Below are 22,730 nucleotides of genomic sequence, written 5' to 3' on the forward strand. Positions count from 1 at the left end.
TTTTCTCAATGGAATACTTTTTAAAGTTATTTCACATAGCTATTTTACATACAGGTGAGTTATATTTCTGCTACTTTTTATATAGCTATGTTACATATAAATGATTTATAGTTTTCCCACTTTGTTTTTATTTACTATGATAAAATAGGAGTTCTTAAGGTTAAATAAGCTATGGTAAAGGGGCTTTAAAAGTGTCCTGCAGCCAGATTTGCTGCCTTGCATAATGAGGTCACTTCCAGGTGTGTTTTAGGGGGAAAAAAGATGCCTTATGAAAAAAAAAAAACAGACATTTCAGTTATTTAATGAGTGTACATGATATTCACCTCCTTCACTTTTTACATCAAAAGAGTTATTGCTAAAAGTACCCTCAGGTTTGGACAATAAATAAATTTCCTTGATTGGGTTGTTAATTTGTAAGCATTCTGCACTATCTCACAGCTATGGAATGCCACCAACAGCAGTTTTGCCTTCACAATAAACCTATTCCTACGGCTTAAATTCTAAGTAGTTTAACCCCTGAAGTGCTTTCATGGCTGCCTTCCTGAGGGCCATAAGAGTAAAGCTGTAATTGAGGAAGTCAAGAAAACAGGACAAAACGAACCAAAAATTATCTTAAGTATTTATCTGACTTATGCTGTATTTCTAAGTGGTATTCTAAATTACATATTGTTTTTCCTATGATGCTCTTTCTGAATTCTTATTTCTGCCTGGAACCAGAATTCAGTTTAAGCTAGGCTGTTTCTATAAGACCAGAAAGATACCAACAGCAAATAATTGCCATTTCAAAACCAGCCAATCCATATTGTATGATTTCAGATTAAATGAAGAGAAAACAGACTCAGAAATATACTACCACACTTGGATCAACAAGACGCTGTGATATTGGAAGCTGACTTTTATCTAAATCACTTCAGTAGTTTTCCAGGGCAGCCACTGTGGCCAGGCAATTTGCTCCTCTCTGGGCCAGTGGTATCCTGTTTGAGGACTAAGCCCATCTCTCTTAAATAAAAAGATATCACTTCTCCACGAAGTGGGCTTTGGCTAGCAGATCCTTGGTGAATTCCAGGTTTGCAAGATGTAACCCAGCAAGATGTGAAGTTATTCTTTCCCTCATATTCCCCTAATCAATAAAGAGAAATAACATTATACATATGTACTTCATAGTGTTACTAAGGATATGTTCTGGATACTGTGTTAGTTTGGACTGCTGTAACAAAAATATCATAGGATGGATAGCTTAAACAATAGAAATTTATTTCTCTCAGTCCTGGAGGCTGGGAAGTTCAAGATCAAGGTGCCAGCAGATCTGGTTTCTGGTGAAGGCTGTCTTTCTGGTTTGCAGATAGCCACCTTCCCCCTGTGTCCTCACATGGCAGAAAGTGGTCATCTCTCTTGTATCTCTTCTTATGGAGGCACTAATGACATCATAAGGGCTCCATCCTCATGACCTAATTACCTCTCAAAGACCCCACCTCCAAATGCCATCACATTGGGGATTAGGATTCAACACATGCATTTGGGAGGGGATACACACATTCAGTCCATAGCAGACACCAGGCTCCCTACTTCTGTGGGGCCAGCCACATGGTCTGGCATACCAGAGAGAATGTCCTCTTTCTTGAGATCAATAGACCTGGACTATATACCAAATGTAAAACAAACTTCCAATAAATGTCAAATATCACTTCTAAATTAAGAAAGGCATCATTTACATATACACTTGAGTGATTTTCTAATCTATAATTATGGTTTGCCTTGTTAGCTGACATACTAAAAGAACTTTGATTGGGTCATTAACATTAGGGACTCCCCACCTGCTGCAGGCTTCCTAGGTTACCATTATTCTCTTTTAGCTTAGAAAAGAATTACACTAATATACAATTATTTATTATCAAGCTAGAAGTAGTCAGGAATCAGGAGAGCCATGGAAAGGGGTTCTTGTGCAATTTACAAATTTAATAAATGCTGAAAATGCCACAATTGTTTTTATAGCATCCTTTCATAAACCACATCACAATTCCACAAGTCTACCCATCTATATCCTAGGTTGGAGCAAATCATTCTTGTGCATGCCCACATGTATGTGAAAAGCTACACAGCTTTTCTCAGTAATATTGAAAGCCTGACACCCACATGATCGCTTTCCCAGTAAGATGCCAATGCTGAGTCATTATTCTATCCCTCTATTGAAATACTCTTTTTTTTTTTTTTTTTTTTGAGACAGAATCTTGCTCTGTTGCCCAGGCTTCAGTGCAGTGGTGAATCACAGCTCACTATAGCCTCAACCTCCCAGGTACAAGCTATCCTCCCACTTCAGCCTCTGAAGTAGCTGGGACTACAGGCATGCGCCACCATGGCCAGCTAATTTTTTAATTTTTTTTTTTGTAGAGACAGAGTCTCCATATGTTGCCCAAGCTAGTGTCAAACTCCTGGGCTCAAGAGATCTTCCTGCCTAATCCTCCCAAAGTGCTAGGATTACAGGCATGAGCCACCACGCTTGGCCATACTGAAGCACTCTTGAAAGATTCAGATGTCTCTAATATGTGAATCTCTCCTTATCTGCCCTGAGCATAAGACAGAACTCTCTGAACACAGGGGTCTAAGTCACCTTTGTATCTCACTGTCTAGCACACTATTGGCAAAGTTGACTCAAAAAAAGGTTTGTTGATGAACTCAATGATTCATGTATCTCAATATTTCTTTGTTAAATACCTCCATTTTCTTTAGTTGGAGATGAGAAGGGCCAAATTTGCTCATCAACGGTAGCTTCCATCTGAAGCTTGCCAAAAAGTCTGGCTTTTTCTAAACTATGCCCAAATCAAGGATGAAACACAGAAGTAAAACACTGGCAATCAGTAGATGTTGCTGTCAAATGCTTCTCCTTTGAATGGAGAAAGTACTCATTACTTGCAGACCTTCTTAAGGGGACTATGAAAGAACCTGCCAAGTAAATTTCCCCTACAATGGTCTTGGGTAGAGAGTGGTAGATGCTATAACAGCAAACTCAATTAATCCATGTCTTTTGTCTCTTAAAGAATGCTATTCAGACTAGCCTGGGCAACACGGTGAGACCCCCGCTTCTACAAAACCTTAAAAAATTAGCCAAGTATGGTGGCATGCACCTGTAGTCCCAGCTACTTGGGAGACTGAGATCGCTTGAGCCCAGGGGGTTGAGGTTGTAGTTAGCCTAGATCACACCACTGCACTCCAGCCTGGGGACAGAGCAAGACCCTGTCTCAAAAAAAAAAAAAAAAAAATACCGAGTCCAATAGCAGGCCTCATATATGGCCATTTTATACTGGTTTCGCCTCAAACACAAAAATATACATAACCAAAGGTTAGATGCTTTAAGATTTTAATATATATTCTTGTGCTCTGTGAATTATACCCAGGGATTCTGTCACGAGCAAGTGGCAGATCTGCTGACGAAGACTCTCCTTGACTTAACTACAGTCAAGCTCCTCTGAGCCCTCTGCTCGACTAGGCCTAACCTTGGGCTTCCCTCTCTGTCCTTGTCCTTCCCTCATGTCCTTGGGGGCCACCATGCCCCCATCCTGTGCCTATAAAAACCCTGAGACCCTAGTGGGCAGAGACTCAAGCAGCTGCATATCTAGAGGAACACACCAGCAGAAGAGCACACAAGTGACTGGACGTCTAGAGAAGCAGAGGGGCAGAAGAACACACTAACAGAAAAACACACCAACAGACTCCAGCAGGCCATCGAGAGCAGAATAGTGGGATGGCACAGAGTTCAGCCCAGGGCAGTCTGACTCCAGGGAAAAACCACCTTCCCACTCATCCTCCTCTGGCTCCCCAACCATCTGAGGAGAGCTACTTCTGCCATTCAGTAAAACCTTGCACTCATTCTCCAAGCCCACATGTGATCCGATTTTTCTGGTACACTAAGGCAAGAAGCTGGGATACAGAAAGCCCTCTGTCCTTGCAGTAAGACAGAGGTTCAAATCGAGCTGATTAACACAAGCCACCTGTGGACGGCAAAACTGAAAGAGTGCATTGTAACACACACCCACTGGGGCTTTTGGAGTTGTCAACACTCAACCCTAGATGCTGCCATGGGGTCAGGGCCCATGCTCTCCACGACCTGCCCGTCTGCATGCTCTCCCTAGGGATATACCAGTGGGGTACCAAAGCAAGCCACAACCCCATGGCACACACTGCAAGGGAGACAAGGGAACTTCTCCCATTTCATTAGCATGTGTGGCTATTGAGCATTGAAATGTGGCTAGTCTGAATTTAGACATGCTAAAAGTGTCATATTTACACCAAGTTTTGAAGACTTAATATGGGAAAAGGAATGTAACATATCCCATTAGTAAATTTTATATTGATTACATGTTGAAATCTATGTTTTAGATATACTGGGTTAAAATTACTCAATTACTAAAAGTAATTTCACCTGTTTCTTTTTACTTTTTTAACATGGCTGCCAGAAAATTTCAAGTAATGCATGTGGGTAACTCACATTATATTTTTTGGATAGCATAGGTCTACAGAGCAGCTAGAGTAAAGAAGGAAAGAGAAAGGGGATGTCTCTGCCTGTTAATGAAAGAGTGACAGCCTTCACAGTGACTCACAACTTTCAGGATGCTTTGATTCTGGGCAGCATTTTTGGAGAAGTTGGACACACTAGGTCTCAGGAGGATCTCTGGGAACTGTCTGGGATGCTAGCCAATAATTGATCTTGCCTGCATTTATAATACAATGATGCATCTACTCAATTCCTACTCATCTCTCAGGATTTGGTTCAAGCACTGTATTAAGGCCTTCCCCAGCTAGATCATATCTTACAGGTCATCTGTATTCTCTGCTGCATCATTCAGAGTCAAGCCCCTCAGTGTGTGCACAATATCTGTAACAGTCTAAATTAATTATTAGCCTATTCCCTGTATATTTTTCCTTAGTATCTCTCATAATTATCTTTCTCACTAAATAGAGAAGTAGAATCTCATCTGAAATAAGAATGCTGCTTAGGTTGGGCGTGGTGGCTCATGCATGTAAACCCAGCACTTTGGGAGGCCAAGGTGGGCAGATCACAAGGTCAAAAGATGGAGACCATCCTGGCCAACATGGTGAAACCCCATCTCTACTAAAAATACAAAAAATTAGCCGGGAGTGGTGGCATGCGCCTGTAATCCCAGCTACTCAGGAGGCTGAGGCAGGAGAATTGCTTGAACCCAGGAGGCAGAGGTTGCAATGAACCGAGATTGTGCCACTGCACTCCAGTCTGGTAACAGAGGGAGACTCTGTCTCAAAGAAAAAAAAAAAAAAAAGCCGCCTAAACAATATAGAAAAAAAAATATCACACAATATCACCTTTGTGTGGTATGTCTCTAGAAGAACCCAGAGCAATCTGGTAACATGACCTCCAGGGAAGGGAACAAAGTAGTTGAGGACAGAGGTTAAAGAGAGTCTTTTCTGTGACCTTTTATTTTGGAACATCATGTCATACATTCTTTTAGAAACTTTTTTAAGAGACTATCTTCACCAAATAGAAAAAAAAGTTTTTAAAACTTCGATTCTATTGAAGCCTTGTAAAAAGATTTTCTTGCATCACATACTTTAGATCAGCAGTTGACCAACTTTTCCTGTAAAGGGTCAGATAGTAAAAGTTTTAGGCTTTGTGAATCTCTGTGTCAACTACTATCCTTTTGTAGCATGAAAGCAGCCATAGACAAGACATAAAGGAATGGGTGTGGCTGTGTTCCAATAAAACTTTATTTACAAAAATGGGCAGGATTGAGCCTGGGTGGGGTAGGAGGTAGGGAGAAGGCACATCTTTAAATAATGCCTCCTTTGTACAATACAGAATTTATAATCATGCCCTTTACTTTTTCATTCTTAAACAGGCTAAAACAAATCTTTTAATTCAAATAAAGAATTATGCTTAGGGCTGGGCACAGTGGCTTACACCTGTAATCTCAGCACTTTGGGAGGCTGAGGTGGGCGAATCACCTGAGGCCAGGAGTTCAAGACCATCCTGGCCAGCACAGTGAAACCCCATGTCTACTAAAAATAGAAAAAAATAGCCAGGCATGGAGGGGCATGCCTGTAATCCCAGCTACTTGGGAGGCTGAGGCAGGAGAAACTCTTGAACCCAGGAGGCAGAAGTTGCAGTAAGCCAAGATCACACCACTACACTCCAGCCTGGGTGACAGACCAAAACTTCATCTCAAAAAAAAAAAAACAATTATGCTTAGAAAGTTTGGGAAAAAAGAAAGATGATAGGGAAACAGGAGAAAAGCATGTCATTTATGAGATAAAACCGTGGTCTGTGATATCCCCTCAGAAAAGCAGATGTTTCAAAAGCCATGAAAGAAAAATCTCATCCTATCAGAAATCTTGGTATGAATCAATGGTGGCAACAAAGAAATCACATTCTGAGTTGAAAATTACTTTTGCATCTTCATATCTCTGAAAACGCTGAAACAATATATACTTGTGCAAATCAACTCAGAAGTTGCTACTCCAGAAATGTAGATCATATAAATTATCTAAATATCAATCTCTTACCATTAAATGTTCTACAGAAGTGATCATCATGACAAGTAGTCTCATCACCCTGGTCTGCAGCATATGACAGGTTTCTCTAGTTCAGAGAATCCCCTTGAGAGGATGATTCAGCCTGGAAAACTTTAGTTTCCTGGGATGCTGGCTCCAACCTCCAGGTTCTAGGTTTTTAGCTTACTCTACAGAATTCTTCCAGCATCCTGACTGAAAACATAGTCTCCCTCAGAGAAAACAAATCAAAGCAATACATCTGTCTTCAAAACAATTTCTTATTGAAGAAAAATATGAAAGTTTAAGACAACACTCAAGCTTAAAAATGAGCTCTATGATCAAACGGTATCAACTGGATTCTCCAACTTTTCACTATTATTTGTCTCAGAGGAAGCAGGTAATACTGACGAATCCATATGGATGGAAAGTGGGCCTCACTCAGGAGCAATGAAACTGAATGACGTCCATGGAATTTGCCATTATCTTTGAGTGATATTCAGGGACATCAATCTCAAATATCAGAAGCTGCTTGTATCAGGTACACATGAAAATACATGGGAACAATAGACACTGGGGACCATTAGACTGGGGAGAGAGTGTGGGAGGAAGCACAGAAAACTACCTATTGGGGACTACACTCACTACCTGGGTGATGGGATCATTTGTACCCCAAACCTCAGTGTCATGCAATATACCCAAGTAACAAACCTGCACATGTACCCCCAAATCTAAAATAAAAGTTGAAAACTTTTTTAAAAGAAGCTGCCTGTGATGGGGTTCAGGACACACTACCCCAAAATATGTCACTTTAGCATATCAAGTATTTGAAGCTGAAGAAATCTGAGAAAACCACAAAAGCAGGAAGGTCTCTCTGACACTTCCCTGCCCTTCTCCCCTGATGCAGGTCATTAAGACCCTGGGTGAAATGTGCCTTCTCTAGACCTGGAGGAAAGGAGCATTCTTATCTCTGAAGACACAGGACACAGAGAATGTGAACCAACAGGCCTTACTAAGTTCCCCCAGTTCATTACCCCAGATCATTCTCTTTGCCCTATCATATTTCTCCATTAATCTTGTGAAAGAAAAATAAATCTTGGGGCCCCAAAATCACTAAGCTAAAGGGAAAAGTCAAGCTAAGAACTGCTTAGGGCCAACCTGCCTCCCATTCTATTCAAAGTCATCCCTCTGCTCACTGAGATAAATGAATATCTGATTGCCTCCTTTGGAAAAGCTAATCAGAAACTTAAAAGAATGCAACCATTTATCTCTCCTGACCTAGAAGCCTGGAAGCGGTGACACACTGTGGAGTCCTGCCCACAAGCAGCACACATTGATCCACCATACAAAACCCCTAGGCCACAGCTCAGTTCTTCCTTTTAAGAAAAAAAAAATGTGGGACACAAATAATCTAAGAATGAGGAGAAACCAAGGAGAATGACACCCTTTCGAGCACTCCTTAGGTTTTATGACACCTCTACTTACCAGAGTTAATGCAAAATGGAAGTAATATGGTTTTTGTGCACATTTACATTAAGGAAAAAGCCTTAAGGTTGACCTGAAAACTATGGAGTTCCTAAGTTCTCTTTTTCTCTATTTTTCTTTTCTGCCTGCTTTAAATCTGCTGTTATTTTTCTATTAAGATGAAAAGCACTGTTTGGATCAAACAGGTTCTTTTTGCAAGGCAGTGAATTTGTATTCATCTCATGGCTAAAGTTCTGAAGTAAAAGCTACAGGATCTTTGTGTGTGTGTGTGTGTGTGTGTGTGTGTGTGTGTACATGTGTGTATATATTTGAAAGGCCTTTATAATCTCTATAATTTTATGTTTAATTGGCAATTAAATCCATTTTAATTTCCCTCTAGAACACCAGACTTTTTCTCTCCTGCCTTAGGATGTAAATTTTGCTATTTGACTTTCACCTGAGTTGTTTCCTTTAATATGCAAATGTAAAGCTATTTAACTGACAACTGCCTAGGGTAATAAAACAGGTTATTAAGAATTTGGAAGTCTAAGATAGGGAAAAAGGTTTTTATGAATCTGTAACATGTATTTCTATCAGCATGCCTAATACATTTATGTATTCGTGTTGCATACACACTGTTTCACTCCTGAAAATACATAAAAGAGCTCTAATTAATTGGCTTAAAAAATAAAGCACTTGAATCAAATACTTAATAAGGAAAAAAGAAAACACTGGTCAAATGCTTTCCAAGGTTGTGTAACTTAAGAAAAATCTTTAATAAATAAACTAGCTTTAAAATTATTGATAAAGTAATATTAGAAATGTCTTATGAATTGCCAGCATACATTTTCATTTGTATTTATTAATCAAGCAATTTCATACTTATCCCACCAAATACTATAAGGTGTCAAAATTTGGCATGGGGTTACAAAACTATAAACCCATCCCAAAACAGAATGATTTTTGCTTGTGTAAACTTTAATAAATAAGACATTGATATTGGTTTAAATAAAAATAGCTACATTTTAGGTTTAGTAAGATTACCATGACTTCTAATCTTGTGGCTTTAGGCAGTCTAGTCCACAGGCATGTAAGGTTTGTTTTGGGAAGGGACTGTTATCATCTTTGTTTCAAAGCTAAACTATAAACTAAGTTTCTCCCAAAGTTGGTTCAGCCTATGCCCAAGAATAAACAAGGACAGCTTGGAGGTTAGAAGCAAGAAAGTTCAACTTTTATTGCATCTCACCATTTTCTGTTTTCTCTCCCCTTTTAAATAGAGCTGGGAGTGGTGGCACGTGCCTGTAGTCCCAGCTACTCAGGAGGCTGAGGCAGGAGAATCGCCTGAACCCAGGGGGCGGAGGTTGCAGTGAGCCGAGATAGCACACCTGCACTCTAGCCTGGCTACAGAGCAAGACTCCATCTCAAAAAAGAAAAAGGTGTGAAACAGTAACACTCTCCTTCAACTCATTTTCAGCTCTTATAAGCTTTTTTCCTTAAGTTCTGTTTGTTGTGGACTAATGCTAACAATGTTTTCTTAAAAGTCTAAAGAAAATGTTTTCTTCCAACATAATATTCTGTGCAGTGTAGATCTTTTCTTTTGCCTTTTGGTAAATGGCCTAACAGATTTTACATTTTATTGAAACAATTCCTATGCCATCATTATTATTAAGTTTGGGTTTGCTTAGGAAAAAAACTGAGATTAAAATTTTTTTTAATTAAGGTTATTACATCCGTGTATACAGAAAGATGTATGTGCTTTTTAAAGTACTTGTGACACTGAGTTACAGGGCTTTGACTCCTGGGTCTAAAAAGGATACCAAGTCCTGCTAAATCTTAAACACTGACAGCAATTATAGCTTCATCTTCAGGCATTGTAGAAGATGTCAATCAAAATAAACTGCATTCCTGAGACACAGGGCCAGAAATTAAAGCTATTCAACTTGCCAAGGTCCAGGGACTACTGCAGAAGACACAGACATGTGAGATTGTAAGGGCTGATTTTGAGAGATAAAATAAGTTCAGCTTCTCTATAAATTAATCATTAATGTCAAAGGCACTCTGATGCAAGACCAGCATATGTTGCCCCTATGTCAGATTAACAAGATTTTCTTGAACCATTAACTGACTACTTAATAAAGGTTATAAAAAGCTTATGGAAGTTATATCTTATGGTCAAGATTAACATTTTATAGATTGTAACATTTTGAAAAACAAATTTAATTGACTTTATGCTGCTTTTATTAGGGCTTATTGTTTAGAAAATTAAGTCTCCTCTCTCAAAGAATGAAGGTTTTCACCTTTTTTTGAAATCCTTGAGTTATCACTTTGGTCAAATGAATGACTTATTTTACAATGACCTGTGATATTAAGTGTTTTAAGCCTTTGATATTTGACAAACTTTCCAAAATCAAATTATAAATTATGTCTTTTTCTGACTTAATCCTTTAAGATACCAGGTTCCCTAAAATCCAAAAATAACATAATTTGGCTTATTTGGTACAAAATTATACAGGAAACATTGCCAAATATGAAGTGGTGTTTGGTTTTCTTTGGACCATATTTGTATAAATGTTATTGATATGTTTTCCAAAATTATGGGAAATTCCTATAATTCTAATATGCTTAGTGTACATTATCAGTAATAATTATAACTGTTATGTTAAATTATTGTGTGCCACAGAGGTAACAAATTTCCTTGTCAATTGTGTCCTTGACTATGGCTGCCCTTAAACATTTGGTCATCCGTAGGCAATTGCTGTCTTGTTTCGGTCCTCTTTAGAAGGTGATTTTATAATCAGCTATAAAACTCAAACAGGTGCTCTTGAATACAAGTTTCTGATAACTTTGGAGACTCCAACATCAGAATAGAAGAAAAACCTTTAGGACTCATGGAGAACTGAAATGTTTATGAATATCAAGCAGAACAGGAATTTACTGCATGGACTGAAGTAATACAAGATTGAGGTAATCTTTTTCACTTTTTGCTTAAAATATTGCTGATCCTTTGTTTTGTTTTTTTAGAGTCAAGGAAACTTTTCTTTTGAGCTATGGACAGCTTTTAACAATTTAGTATACTATGAACAAAACTTAGAACATATTTGTTTCTCTCTACCTGATTTCTCCAGAATTTGGAAACTATTTGTGAGCATTCTTAACTTATGGCAACATAGTTATTTGCATAAGTGCAATAAGAATCTGTTTTCATGGCCAGGTTCAGTGGCTCATGCCTATAATCTCAGAACTTTGGGAGGCCAAGGTGCCCAGATCACAAGGTCAGGAGATCAAGACCATCCTGGGCAATGTGGTGAAATTCCATTTCTACTAAAAATACCAAAATTAGCTGGGCATGGTGGTATGTGCCTGTAATCACAACTACTCAGGAGGCTGAGACAGGAGAATGGCTTGAACCAGGGAGTCAGAGGTTGCAGTGAGCCATGATTGCACCATTGCACTTCAGTATGGCAACAGAGTGAGGCTCTGCCTCAAAAAAAAAAAAAGAAAAAAAAAAAAGAATCTATTTTCCTTTATAATAGGACACAATTAGAGAAACTGATTATTTTGCAAAGGGTTTGACTGGAATGTTGTGCTTTCCTTTAAGGAACCAAACTTGATTTATGGAGCCAATAAAGGCCTCTTGGAGATGCTGGCCTCATACCTAGTCTACATAGTCCCTGTACAGGATTCCTGACCTGTGGTAGGTAAAGCATACCACTTTCTGACAGGTCCAGGACCCCCAAGTTTATCTTGGAACCTCAAGAGGAGAGGAATTCACCCAACTCATAGGTATTTGATGGTACAAATCCGTGGCTGAGCTTGGCTTTTAAAAAGTTTTATCTGAGATTCCTTCTATGAAACAAATTTCCATCAAAGCCAATTTAAAAGCCTATGTAAAAAAAAATAATTATTATTATTCTTGCTGCACTTTATACAAATAATCAGGCCAAGTATAATAAAGCAAATTGGTCCTACTGTGATCTCTCTTTAGTAAAAATGGGAAACTGCAGAGAGAAAAATTATTTTTTAAAAACTGTAGTACACTTGTTGTTAGATTCTAGCCTTGCCTAATGTTTTTCAATGGTTATTATTATCTTCTACAGTTTGGACTGAACTCTAATTTTTCTTGGCTACAAGTCTTCAAAATAATGTTTTCAATTTTTTTCCTTCTTTTTCCCCATTTTTTTCCTAATTTGGAGTCACTGAAAACTAAACTGTGCTTCTGTAAAGCCCTGTGAACTGAAGCTAGACAATTTAAACTTCAGAAGAAAATAACAACAACCTATTTATATAATAAGCCACTTTCATCCCTGCCCACTGATACATAAACTTCAGAGTAATGTGGCCTATATCGATTTTCCAGGATTGTTCTTTGTTGTCGTTTTTCTCCCTTCCTCCCTGTATTTTCTCGTCATAAGACATACAACTTCACAACCTGCTAAGATTGAACTTTCCTAATAACTGGGGACCTACCCATCTAAGAATAAACCATCCTAGCCATGAGAGATCAGATGAAACCTGGGACCAGAGACTCATTTTCTCCTAAAATGCTTTCTCCAAAAGATTTTTAAAAAGAAAAGGGAGTAAATATGAAAGGAAAATAAATCCCAGGGCCCCCATATCACTAAGCAAAAGGGAAAATTCAAGCTGGAAACTGCTTAGGGCCAACCTGCCTCCCATTATATTCAATGTCACCTCTCTTGCTCACTGAGATAAGTGCATGTCTAACTGCCTCATTTGGAAAGGCTAAAGAATGCAACCATTTGTCTCTTATCTATTAATAACCTGGAAGCCCCCTACCCCCATGCCTATAATCCCAGGACATTGGGAGGCCAAGGTTGGCAGATCACAAGGTCAGGAGCTCGAAACCAGCCTGGCCAACATTTTGTAAAAAATGTATTTAAAAAATGTATAAAACTGTCTCAAAAAAAAAAAAAAAAAAGTATAAAACTAAGCTGTGCCCCAACCACCCTGGGCACATTTCGTCAGGACTTCCTGAGGCTGTGTCATGGATACACATCCTCTACCTTGGCAAAATAAACCTTCTAAATTAACTGAGACCTGTCTCAGATTTTCTAGGTTCATGCGCCTTTGCCTCGAGTTGTCACACCTTTCTGGACAGAACCAGTGTCCATCTTACACATATTGATTGATGTCTCATGTCTCCCTAAAATGTGTAAAACCAAGCTGTGCCCCGACCACCTTAGGCACATGTCATCAGGACCTCCTGAGGCTGTGTCATGGATGCACATCCTCAACCTCAGCAAAATAAACTTTATAAATTAACTGAGATCTGTCTCAGATTTTGGGGATTCACAATCTCTACTCTCCACCAAACCTACTATAAAAAACACTCAGCTTTAACTGCTTCTTTGGGTCTTCATTTTCTGATGAACGTTCATGTGTCACATAAAACTTAAATTTGTCCACTTTTCTCTCGTTAGTCTGTCTTTTGATATAGGGCCTCAGCCATGAACTTAGAATGGGTAGAGAAAAAAAATATTTTTCCTCCCTTACACATTTCTAAGTATCTTACCTGATTTTCGATGGCACCTTTGGGTTGCAGAACCTTAGCTGTAGGAGAAATGGTGGTGAGGGCCAATGTCTGGCACTAACTTTAACAGACTATAGATGTGTATGTAAATAGTACTTATTTTAACAAAATAGAAAGTGCAAGAAAGAAATATAGCAACAAAAGTGACAATTAAGATTGGAAGAGACCCATTTTTTTTTTTTTTTTTGAGATGGTCTCACTCTGTCTCCCAGGTTGGAATGCAATGGTGCCATCACAGGTTACCTCAGCCTTGACCTCCCGGGCTCAAGTGATCCTCACACCTTAGCCTCTCGAGTAGCTAGGAGTATAGGCATACACCACCAAGACCAGCTAATTCTTTTAATTTTCCATAGAGATGGCGTCTCACTATATTGCCCAGGCCAGTCTTGAATTCCTGGGATGAAGCTGTCCTCCTGCCTCAGCCTCCCAAAATGTTGGGATTATAGGCATGAGTTACCATGCCCAGCCCTCGCTCCATTCTTAATTGTCATTTAGCCTACACTTTCACTTCATTGACACCAAGCAGATGAAGATACCATTGAAACAGTGCCACCATTCACCCAACTGTCCTGTCAGTCAGGAAAAGCACATCTCCACTGGGTCTCGGAGCTCTTGGCCCATTGCCTTTGCACTGTGTGACCACACACAAAACCAAGTAAATCATTTACCTGCTTTGTTCAGGAGGCTGTCCTTGGTTCTCTAGTTTGTGATAGGACCCCATTTTACACTCTCTCAAGCCCCCTTATTCTTCTTCTTTGGTACTGTCATAGTCCCTCAACATATGACAATTATTAATATAATTAAATACTTATTTCTCTATAGATTTGTTTAAAGCCACCTTCCCCCAAGAGATGGTCGTGTCTTAAGGCAGGTTTGTTACAGATGACAGGCTCTTGGGCCCATCATGTAACAAGTTAAAAAAAAAAAAAAAAATTAGCATGGGGACAAGCAGATTTCCCAGACAAGGCTTTTATCTTGAGGTTTGTGCTCGAGTGCAGGGGTGACACCAGGGGTACAGGGATCCCTCAGGCTGACTCCCTGAAAAGGTGGTAGGGATTTTTTTATTAGACAAACACAGGAATTGGTATCGGGGTAGGGTATGCAGGCTGGCCTGGGGAATTGTTATCTTGAGTAATGGGCCACCTAGGGGTCTGGCCAGCAGTAACAGGCTGCAAATCAATTGCTCAGCGTTCCTTCCCTTCCCAAGATGGGACAGTCTGCAACCTTGGTTTGATGTTTAGATTTCCTAAAGCCAGTTCCCGGAATTCTTTTAAGTAAAAGGCATGGTTAAACATTATGAAAGCACAGAAGAATGGCTATTTTCTTTGTAAGCCTAAAGCCTTATCTAAAGCCAATTGTCAGCAAGGCAGTGGTGTGGGTTTTGTGATCAGCGAGACAAGAAGAAAAAAAAATATGTGAAAAAGGAACTGAGTCCCTTTTCTATTCTATGTGAGGTTACTCCCCACTGTACCCCCAGCCCCTGACATTGTCAGAGGCTTTTGAACCAGAGTGACTCCATCTTGAATAGGGGCTGGGTAAAACAAAGCTGAGACCTACTGGGCTCCATTTCCAGGAGGTTAGGCATTCTTAGTCACAGGATGAGATATGAGGTTGGCAGGACTGGCATCACAAGACACAGGTCAGAAAAACTCTGACCATAAAATAAGATGCAGTACAGAAGCTAGCCAAAACCAAGATGGTGACAAAAGTGACCTCTAGTCATCCTCACTGCTCATTATACTCAAATTATAATGTATTAGCATGCTTAAGGAAGCTCTCACTAGCACCATGACAGCTTACAAATGCCATGGCAGTATTCAGAAGTTACTCTGTATAGTCTAAAAAGGGGAGGAACCCTCAGTTCCAGGAATTCCCCACCCCTTTCCCAGAAAACTCATGAATAATCTACCCCTTATTTAGCATATAATCAAAAAATAACCATAAGTATACCCAGTCAGCAGCTTGTGCTGCTGCTGTGTCTATGGAGTAGCCATTCTCTTGTCTCGTTTACTTCTCTAATAAAGTTTATTCTATGGATTTGCCCAAAATTCTTTCTTGCGCAAGATCCAAGAACCCTCTCTTGGGGTCTGGACTGGGAACCCTATCACCATGCCTGGCTCAAGAAACATTTGTTGAGTAATGATTTATAGTAACTTTCTGTGCTCATGTCTCACTCTTGTTCCAGTACCTGTATTCTAAGCAGCCATGCTACTGTCCTTCTGTGCTTCCCTACATTCCAAGTTCAAGGGTACAGGCTGGTTTATTGTTTCTTTTTCTTTTTTTTTTTTTTGAGACGGAGTTTCGCTCTTGTTACCCAGGCTGGAGTGCAATGGCGCGATCTCGGCTCACTGCAGCCTCCGCCTCCAGGTTTCAGGCAATTCTTCTGCCCCAGCCTCCTGAGTCGCTGGGATTACAGGCACGCGCCACCATGCCCAGCTAATTTTTTGTATTTTTAGTAGAGACGGGGTTTCACCATGTTGACCAGGATGGTCTCGATCTCTTGACCTCGGGATCCACCCGCCTCGGCCTCCCACAGTGCTGGGATTACAGATTTGAGCCATCGCCCCGGCCGGTTTATTGTTTCTTAAGGGCTTGTCTTTCCGGTCTTGTTTACATGCATCATTAGCCCACAGGAAATCATTACGTTACAAGTGACTTTAGAAATCACAATCATTAAAATTGAAAACTTCCATTTAAACCAGACTATCCCTTTGTGATGTTAAAAGTGTCGCCTCTGGCCAGACCAGGTGGCTCATGCCTGTAATCCCAGCACTTTGGGAGGCCGAGATGGGTGGATCATGACGTCAGGAGATCGTCAGGAGATCGAGACCATCCTGGCCAACATGGTGAAACCCCTGCCTCTACCAAAAATACAAAAAAATTAGCTGGGTGTGGTGGCACACACTTATAGTTCCAGCTACTCAGGAGGCTGAGGCAGGAGAATTGCTTGAATACAGGAAGCAGAGATTGCAGGAAGCCGAGATCACGCTGCTGCACTACAGCCTGGGCGACAGTGCGAGACTCTCAAAAAAAAAAAAAAAAAAAAAAAGTGTCGCCTCTGGCTGGCAGTGGCTCACGCCTGTAATCCCAGCACTTTTGGAGGCCAAGGGAGGCAGATCACCTGAGATCAGGAGTTCGAGACCAGCCTGGCCAACATGGAGAAACTCGTCTCTACTAAAAGTACAAAAATTAGTCAGGTGTGGTGGCAGGCGCCTGTAATCCCAGCTACTCAGAAGGCTGAGGCAGGAGAATCTCTTGAACCCCGCAGGTAGAGGTGCAGTGAGCCAAGATGGCGCCATTGCACTCCAGCCTGGGCGACAAGAGCGAGACTCCCTCTCAAAAACAAAAAAAAGTGTCACCTCTGAGCTTCTGACCCACTCCCTATGAGGCCTATTCTAGCTTTTTAACCTACCTCTTGTGGGCTTTTCATTTGGAGCCTCTTGTGATCTTCAAGCTGTAATTTTTACAAGTGGAGTGCTAAAGCTCTTTAATATTTTTGTTTACCAGAATTACTCATTTCATTTCTGTATGTGCTTGGTAGATGAATTTTCTGTGGTATCTTACAAAATAAGGCCGTAATACCTTATGGCATTAAAAAAAAAAAAAAGGTGGGGGGCAAAACCACCACAAAAACATTAGCTGAACAACTAAAATATTTAAATGAGTATTACAAAGCTTAAATGTAGGTAACAACTAAGTCATATCAAGCACATCCAACAGGAAAAATTAGAAAGCATACTAGCTAAGAATGTCAGGGAATGGGGCAAGGACTCGGGGACGTGAAGGAGGTGCAGAGTTGGATCCTGTCTTTATTTTAAAATTTAATATTGTGTTCAAATGTGAATTTTTTAATTTTGATTTTTTAAAATAATATTGCATTAAAATATTACTGATCCTTCCTCAGAAGTTAAAGAGAATTACCATATGATACAGAAATTCCTCTCCTAGGCATACTCCCCAAAAGAATTAAAAACAGGTATTCCAACAAACATTTGCATGTGATTGTTCATAGTATTACTATTCACAATAACCAAAAGGTGGAAACAAACTGTGGTATATTCATACAATGGAATTTTATTCAGCCATAGAAGGAATGAAGTTCTGACACATGCTACAACATGGGGAAACCTTGAAAACGCCATGCTAAATGCAAGTCTGACTGATCAGGGATCTTGGGCTCTCAATGCAATAGAAATTGACATGGGGCGAAAAGAGTTTTCCCAAACAAAGCACACGAAGGGTAAGAGATATAGGTTAGCATCATCTGGTTCTGATGATTATCTTGAGTAATGGGCCACCTGGTGGTCTGGCCAGCACCAACAAAGCTGTAAATCAATTAATTGTTCAGCATTCCCTCCCAAGATGGGACACTCTGCAATCTTGGTTCCATATTTTGGATCTCCTAAGGCCAGTTCCTGGAATTGTTTAAGTAGAAGACATGGTTAAGCATTATGAGAGCACAGAAGAACAATACAGAAAGGCGATTTTGTTTGTATGACTAAAGCCTCGAGGTTAGCAGATATGGTGTCAGTGAGGTAGTGGCATGGGTTTTGTGATCAGCGGAAATGCATGAAAAAATGCTCTAGCGGGGGTAAACCAAAGCCAAGTCCCCTTCCTACTGTCTCAGAAGAAGTCAGACACAAAAGACCACATATATATATATATTGTATAATTCCACTTATATGAAATACGCAGAATAGAAAAAGCTACAGATATAAAAAGGAGATCAGTGGTTGCCAGCGGATAGGCAGAGGGGAAGATAGGGAGTGACTGCTAGTGTGTACAGGGATTTCTTTTGGAGTGATGAAAATGTTTTGGAAATAGTTAAAGGTGGTGGTTGTTCAACATCAGTGAATACAACCAAACGGACTTCAAAATGGTTAATTCTATGCTATGTGAATTTCACCTCAATTAAAAAATATATATACAGGTTGAGTATTCCTAATCTGAAAATCCAAAATCCAAAATGCTCCAAAATTCCAAAATTTCTGAATGCCAACATGATGCCAGAAGTGGAAAATTCCACACCTGATCTCATGCCAAAAATCATAGTCAAAATGCAGTTGAAACTTTGTTTCATGTACAAATTACTTAAAATTTTGTATAAAATTACCTTTAGGCTATGTGTATAAGGTATATATGAAGCATAAATGAATTTCATGCTTAGACTTGAGTCTCATCCCCAAGATATCTTATTACGTGTATGCAAATATTCCAAAATCTGAAATTCAAAACACTTTTAGCCCTAAGCATTTCACATAAGGGATACTCAAACTGTATTATTGATCTTGATTCCTGAGGTTTTTTTGGAGCTCCCTTAATCTTGTACCTGAGGCAAAGCCTTACTTGCCACCTCCAAGTCTTGGACCTACTAAATTTTACGTTTACCGGAAAATAAACAGGGTGAGAAATTGAAATTATCTTGGACCACACACAAATCTGTGGTTGAAGTCCAGGTAAAATGACTTATTTTCTTACTCAAAATTACTTACAGTATGCTCCCTGTCATATTTTCCATACAAAGGCACAGTGACCTGGACTCTTGCTCATCATCCTATCATTCTGATCCGCTGGACAAAACATAAATTCACTTTCTCCCCAGTGAGCTTGTTGGGAAAAAATTAATCAGCTACAGATATTTTAACTACCAAAGGCTGCCTCTGGAGGGAAAAGAAAACTACGCCTTTGGTTCTGGTTCACAGAAGTATGTATTATCAGATTCCCTTTGAGGCTTTACATCCCATGTTTGCTGGAGAACAGGGGGATTCTGTAAGGGTGTAGTGATTTCTTCAGATAGTTCCTTCATCTTGCCTTCAATTATTTCAGAGGCTTAAAAGAAAAGAATATAAATATTAGCAACACCAGGAACTGAATAATACAAGTCTTTCAATATCTCCAGCTAACCTTTGCACCATTTCGGCTTGCTCCAAAAGGTCTCCATGCTTGAGGCAAAACTACATAGACGCAGCTTTGCATCTTCCCTGATAAACGTGAAGAGAGCTCACAGGAAAGCAATGAACTCTTTACGAGTCTTTCAAAATCTGCTGTCTCTGCTAAAGAACAGCTTATACAACTCGAGGCCTGCCATAATGCCTAGGGCAATCCAGGCACTACCCGCCACTAAGCATAAATTTACTGAAGCTATCCAGGCTGGTATCTCTCTAACAGTGCATAATAGAGCTATGGGCTGCTCTTGGACACTAAGCCTGTCTCTTGAATCTCCCTACAAAGAAATCAAATACTATTTTATTTTATATAAATCCAAGGAAATCTGTTCTTCTATGAGTGGCCTTGACCAGGGATCAGCAAACTGTTTTAGTTTTATTGGAACACAGCCGTACCTGTTCATTTATGTATTATCTACGGTTGCTTTCCTGCTACAATGGCAGAACTGAGTAGTTGCCACAGGAACTGCATGGCTCATAAGCCTAAGATATTTACTCTTTGACCTTACAGAAAAAGTCTGCCAACCCCTGACACAGACTATTATGACTCTAACCACAACAGCCCCCACTTATACATTTGTAGGTATACTTGTATATTTTTTCCGGCCCAAGGTGCATTCCACTTTCCCCAAACACTAACTCTTGACAGCACCATGGGCTATCATGCCTGTCCTGCTAACTGTGCCAGACAAATGGGAGCATCTCGAAGGAGTAAGATCCTGTGAAACAAGTCCTATGATACCCACTCTATACCAAGATGACAGCTTGTCCATGAGAGAAATGAACAATCCTCGAAGATTCCATCTTACCCTCACAGGCAGTCCCCATTATTCCCAGTCATGTATTCATTTCAGCTTAATTCCAACTCAGCTATCCTTGGCTCTGAAAAGCTGTCATCACTGGCATCACTGTATCTATCACTAGATTAAAAAAGGAACTAATTTAGCAAGTATTAGAAAAAAAAACGCTGGACAATGATTTATTTTGCAATTTCAAACACATTCCATATTAACCCCTTAGGATGAGAGAAAATACTAAGGAATATTCTTTTAGTGCTTTCTAGTCACCACAGGAAGAGTTCAGTCCAACCACATGCAATGGCCTCTTTCTTTAGTCAAAGAAACGGATCACTTATTTTCATTGTAAACTGTAAGTTACTTATTCAGAAAATTTTAAAACGCATTTCAATTTAGACTCAAATTTATAATCTTCTGAAGACCACTGATCATTTCTAAACTTTAATAAAAGCCTTGAAAGTAGATTGCCTTCCTGCCACCTTAGCTATTGCTTGCTTTCTACTAGAGGTGTTATATTAACAAACCGATTTAAAATGAAAGCCTGAGCTGATGGACCCATTTATTTTCTGTGAATCTACTCTTGTCATATTAGGGCCTAAATCTCAGTCCATCTGAGGTTGAACATCACCTACTCCTACTCCTCCTGATGTCAATTTGTTCTTCAATGCAATAACATAGCATACTACATTGCCTGGATCTTCGGGGTTTTTTTTTTTTTTTTCATTCTTCACTCTTCTTATGACAACTGTTTCCTTTGGCAATGAGGGAGTTCAGGACACACTACCCCAAAATATGGCACCCTGGGATATTGCATATTTGAAGCTGAAGGAATTTGAGACAGCATGTGCAAGAAGTTCTCTCTGACCTTCCTCCACCGAAGCAGGCCATAACACCCAGGAAGAATTTTCTGAACTTCACTGAAGTGGGTCAAAAGACCCTCAGGTGAGAGGTACCCCAACCCTCATATCCAGAGGAAACCAGCATCCTTATCGCTAAAGCTACAGGATCCCAGGGAAAAATCTGAATAAATAGGCCTTGCTAAGTTTCCTTAGTATATTACCAGGAGATCACACATTTTTTGCTCCATTATAACTTTCCATGACTCTCTACTCTTCATCAGGTCTGTTTTATAAACACTAGAGTTTACCTGTGTTTTTTGAGTCTTCATTTGCTTATGAAGATTCCCATATACTTACATTAAATTAATTTGTATGCTTTTCTCTCTCTTTTTTTTTTTTTTTTTTTTTTTTTTTTCAAAAATAGGGCTGGAGAGTGTGTATGGGGGAGGAGGGGATGGTGCCTCACTATTGCCCAGGCTAGTCTCCAACTCCTGGCCTCAAGGGATCCTCCCACCTCAGCCTTCCAAATAATTTGGATTACAGGCACCTGCTGCGGTATCCAACTCTATGTTTTTTGCTTGTTAATCTGTTTTTTGTTATCAGGGCCTCGGCCATGAACCTAAGATGGGTGGAAGAAAAGCCATCTTTTCTCCCCTATAGCAACATGAAAGGACTAGAGAACAGTGAACACAGCTGCATATCCCTGATTACATTAGCCAAATGCTGTCATTCTTTTCAGCTGTGGTTTGACTTTTGGCTTTGTGTTTTAAGGACCACAGCACCTCCCTAGATCCAGATCTGTGCTTGCCTCTGTGTCTGAGGATCACACTGCCTCCTCATTATGGAGGAACCCGTCATCTATGATCAGCAAATTCCACAGGAGCTTGAACGTGGTGGTCATGAGGACTAAGACATGCATGTTGGCTCAAGACCCAGAAAACACCCTGCAGTGCCATAAACAATGTTAACATACTCTTTACACTGGCTTTGAAATCTTATCTCCTTCAGATCATATTTTCATTATAATTTATAGGTCAGCAGCATGAAAGTTTTCCCTTCCAACATTCTCACAGGTCCAAGAGTTGGAGAAATAATTTTCACAATTATACAAATTTCAAAATTAGAAATATAGGGAATGCCCTTATTACCTTGAGTCACAGATAGTATTCAAAATAAGACCAATTATTGATATAAATGTCTCCATGTTGGTTTCCCTTAGAATTACACCTTCTCCATGAGATAGCTCTGCAACTGAACTTTCACTCTGAGATGTGGGCTCTGTTTGTGGTTCCTCTTTCTCAGTTCCAAATAAATCAGCACACTGATCCACTTCACTAGAATTCTACTAATCTATGAAGATGACACAAGAAAGTGTTTCATGCCTGATCCATCCCCAGCCTTGGCCAAACTTTTGTTGATTTATAGCGATAAATGTCTGAATTCCCTAACAGATGAAATTCTACCCTTTTTTTTTAAGGGAGGAAAGCGAACGATTGGAAAATCCTATGTTTATAGACTAGAAAAGAAAGATTTTACTGTAAACATACTGAGTACTAATAAATAAACAAAATCATAGACAAGTCTGTATAGATAAAAAAGACAATCTGTTTCCTGATTTGAA

The 22,730-nt window shown here is 39.7% G+C and overlaps 1 protein-coding gene across 7 annotated transcripts in view; it reads right to left on the minus strand.

Annotated features, from left to right (window-relative positions):
- CTPS2 (CTP synthase 2) overlaps positions 1-22,730 on the minus strand; it is a 222,903-nt gene that overhangs the window by 91,708 nt on the left and 108,465 nt on the right. Inside the window, exons 17-18 of one of the 7 annotated variants that reach the window (XM_032285986.1) lie at positions 20,283-20,393; positions 17,578-19,357 (exon numbers count right to left, since the gene is read on the minus strand). The exons of the other annotated variants lie outside the window; for them this stretch is intronic. Of the exons in view, the coding sequence (XP_032141877.1) occupies positions 20,324-20,393 (70 nt within the window). The 3' untranslated portion in view covers positions 17,578-19,357; positions 20,283-20,323. Of the gene's footprint in view, positions 1-17,577; positions 19,358-20,282; positions 20,394-22,730 lie in introns of those variants that run through there. 7 annotated transcript variants of the gene reach the window in all.

This window comes from Sapajus apella, unplaced genomic scaffold (genome assembly GCF_009761245.1).
Source record: "Sapajus apella isolate SASKATOON/1434 unplaced genomic scaffold, GSC_monkey_1.0 scaffold17, whole genome shotgun sequence".
Lineage (NCBI taxonomy): Eukaryota > Metazoa > Chordata > Mammalia > Primates > Cebidae > Sapajus > Sapajus apella.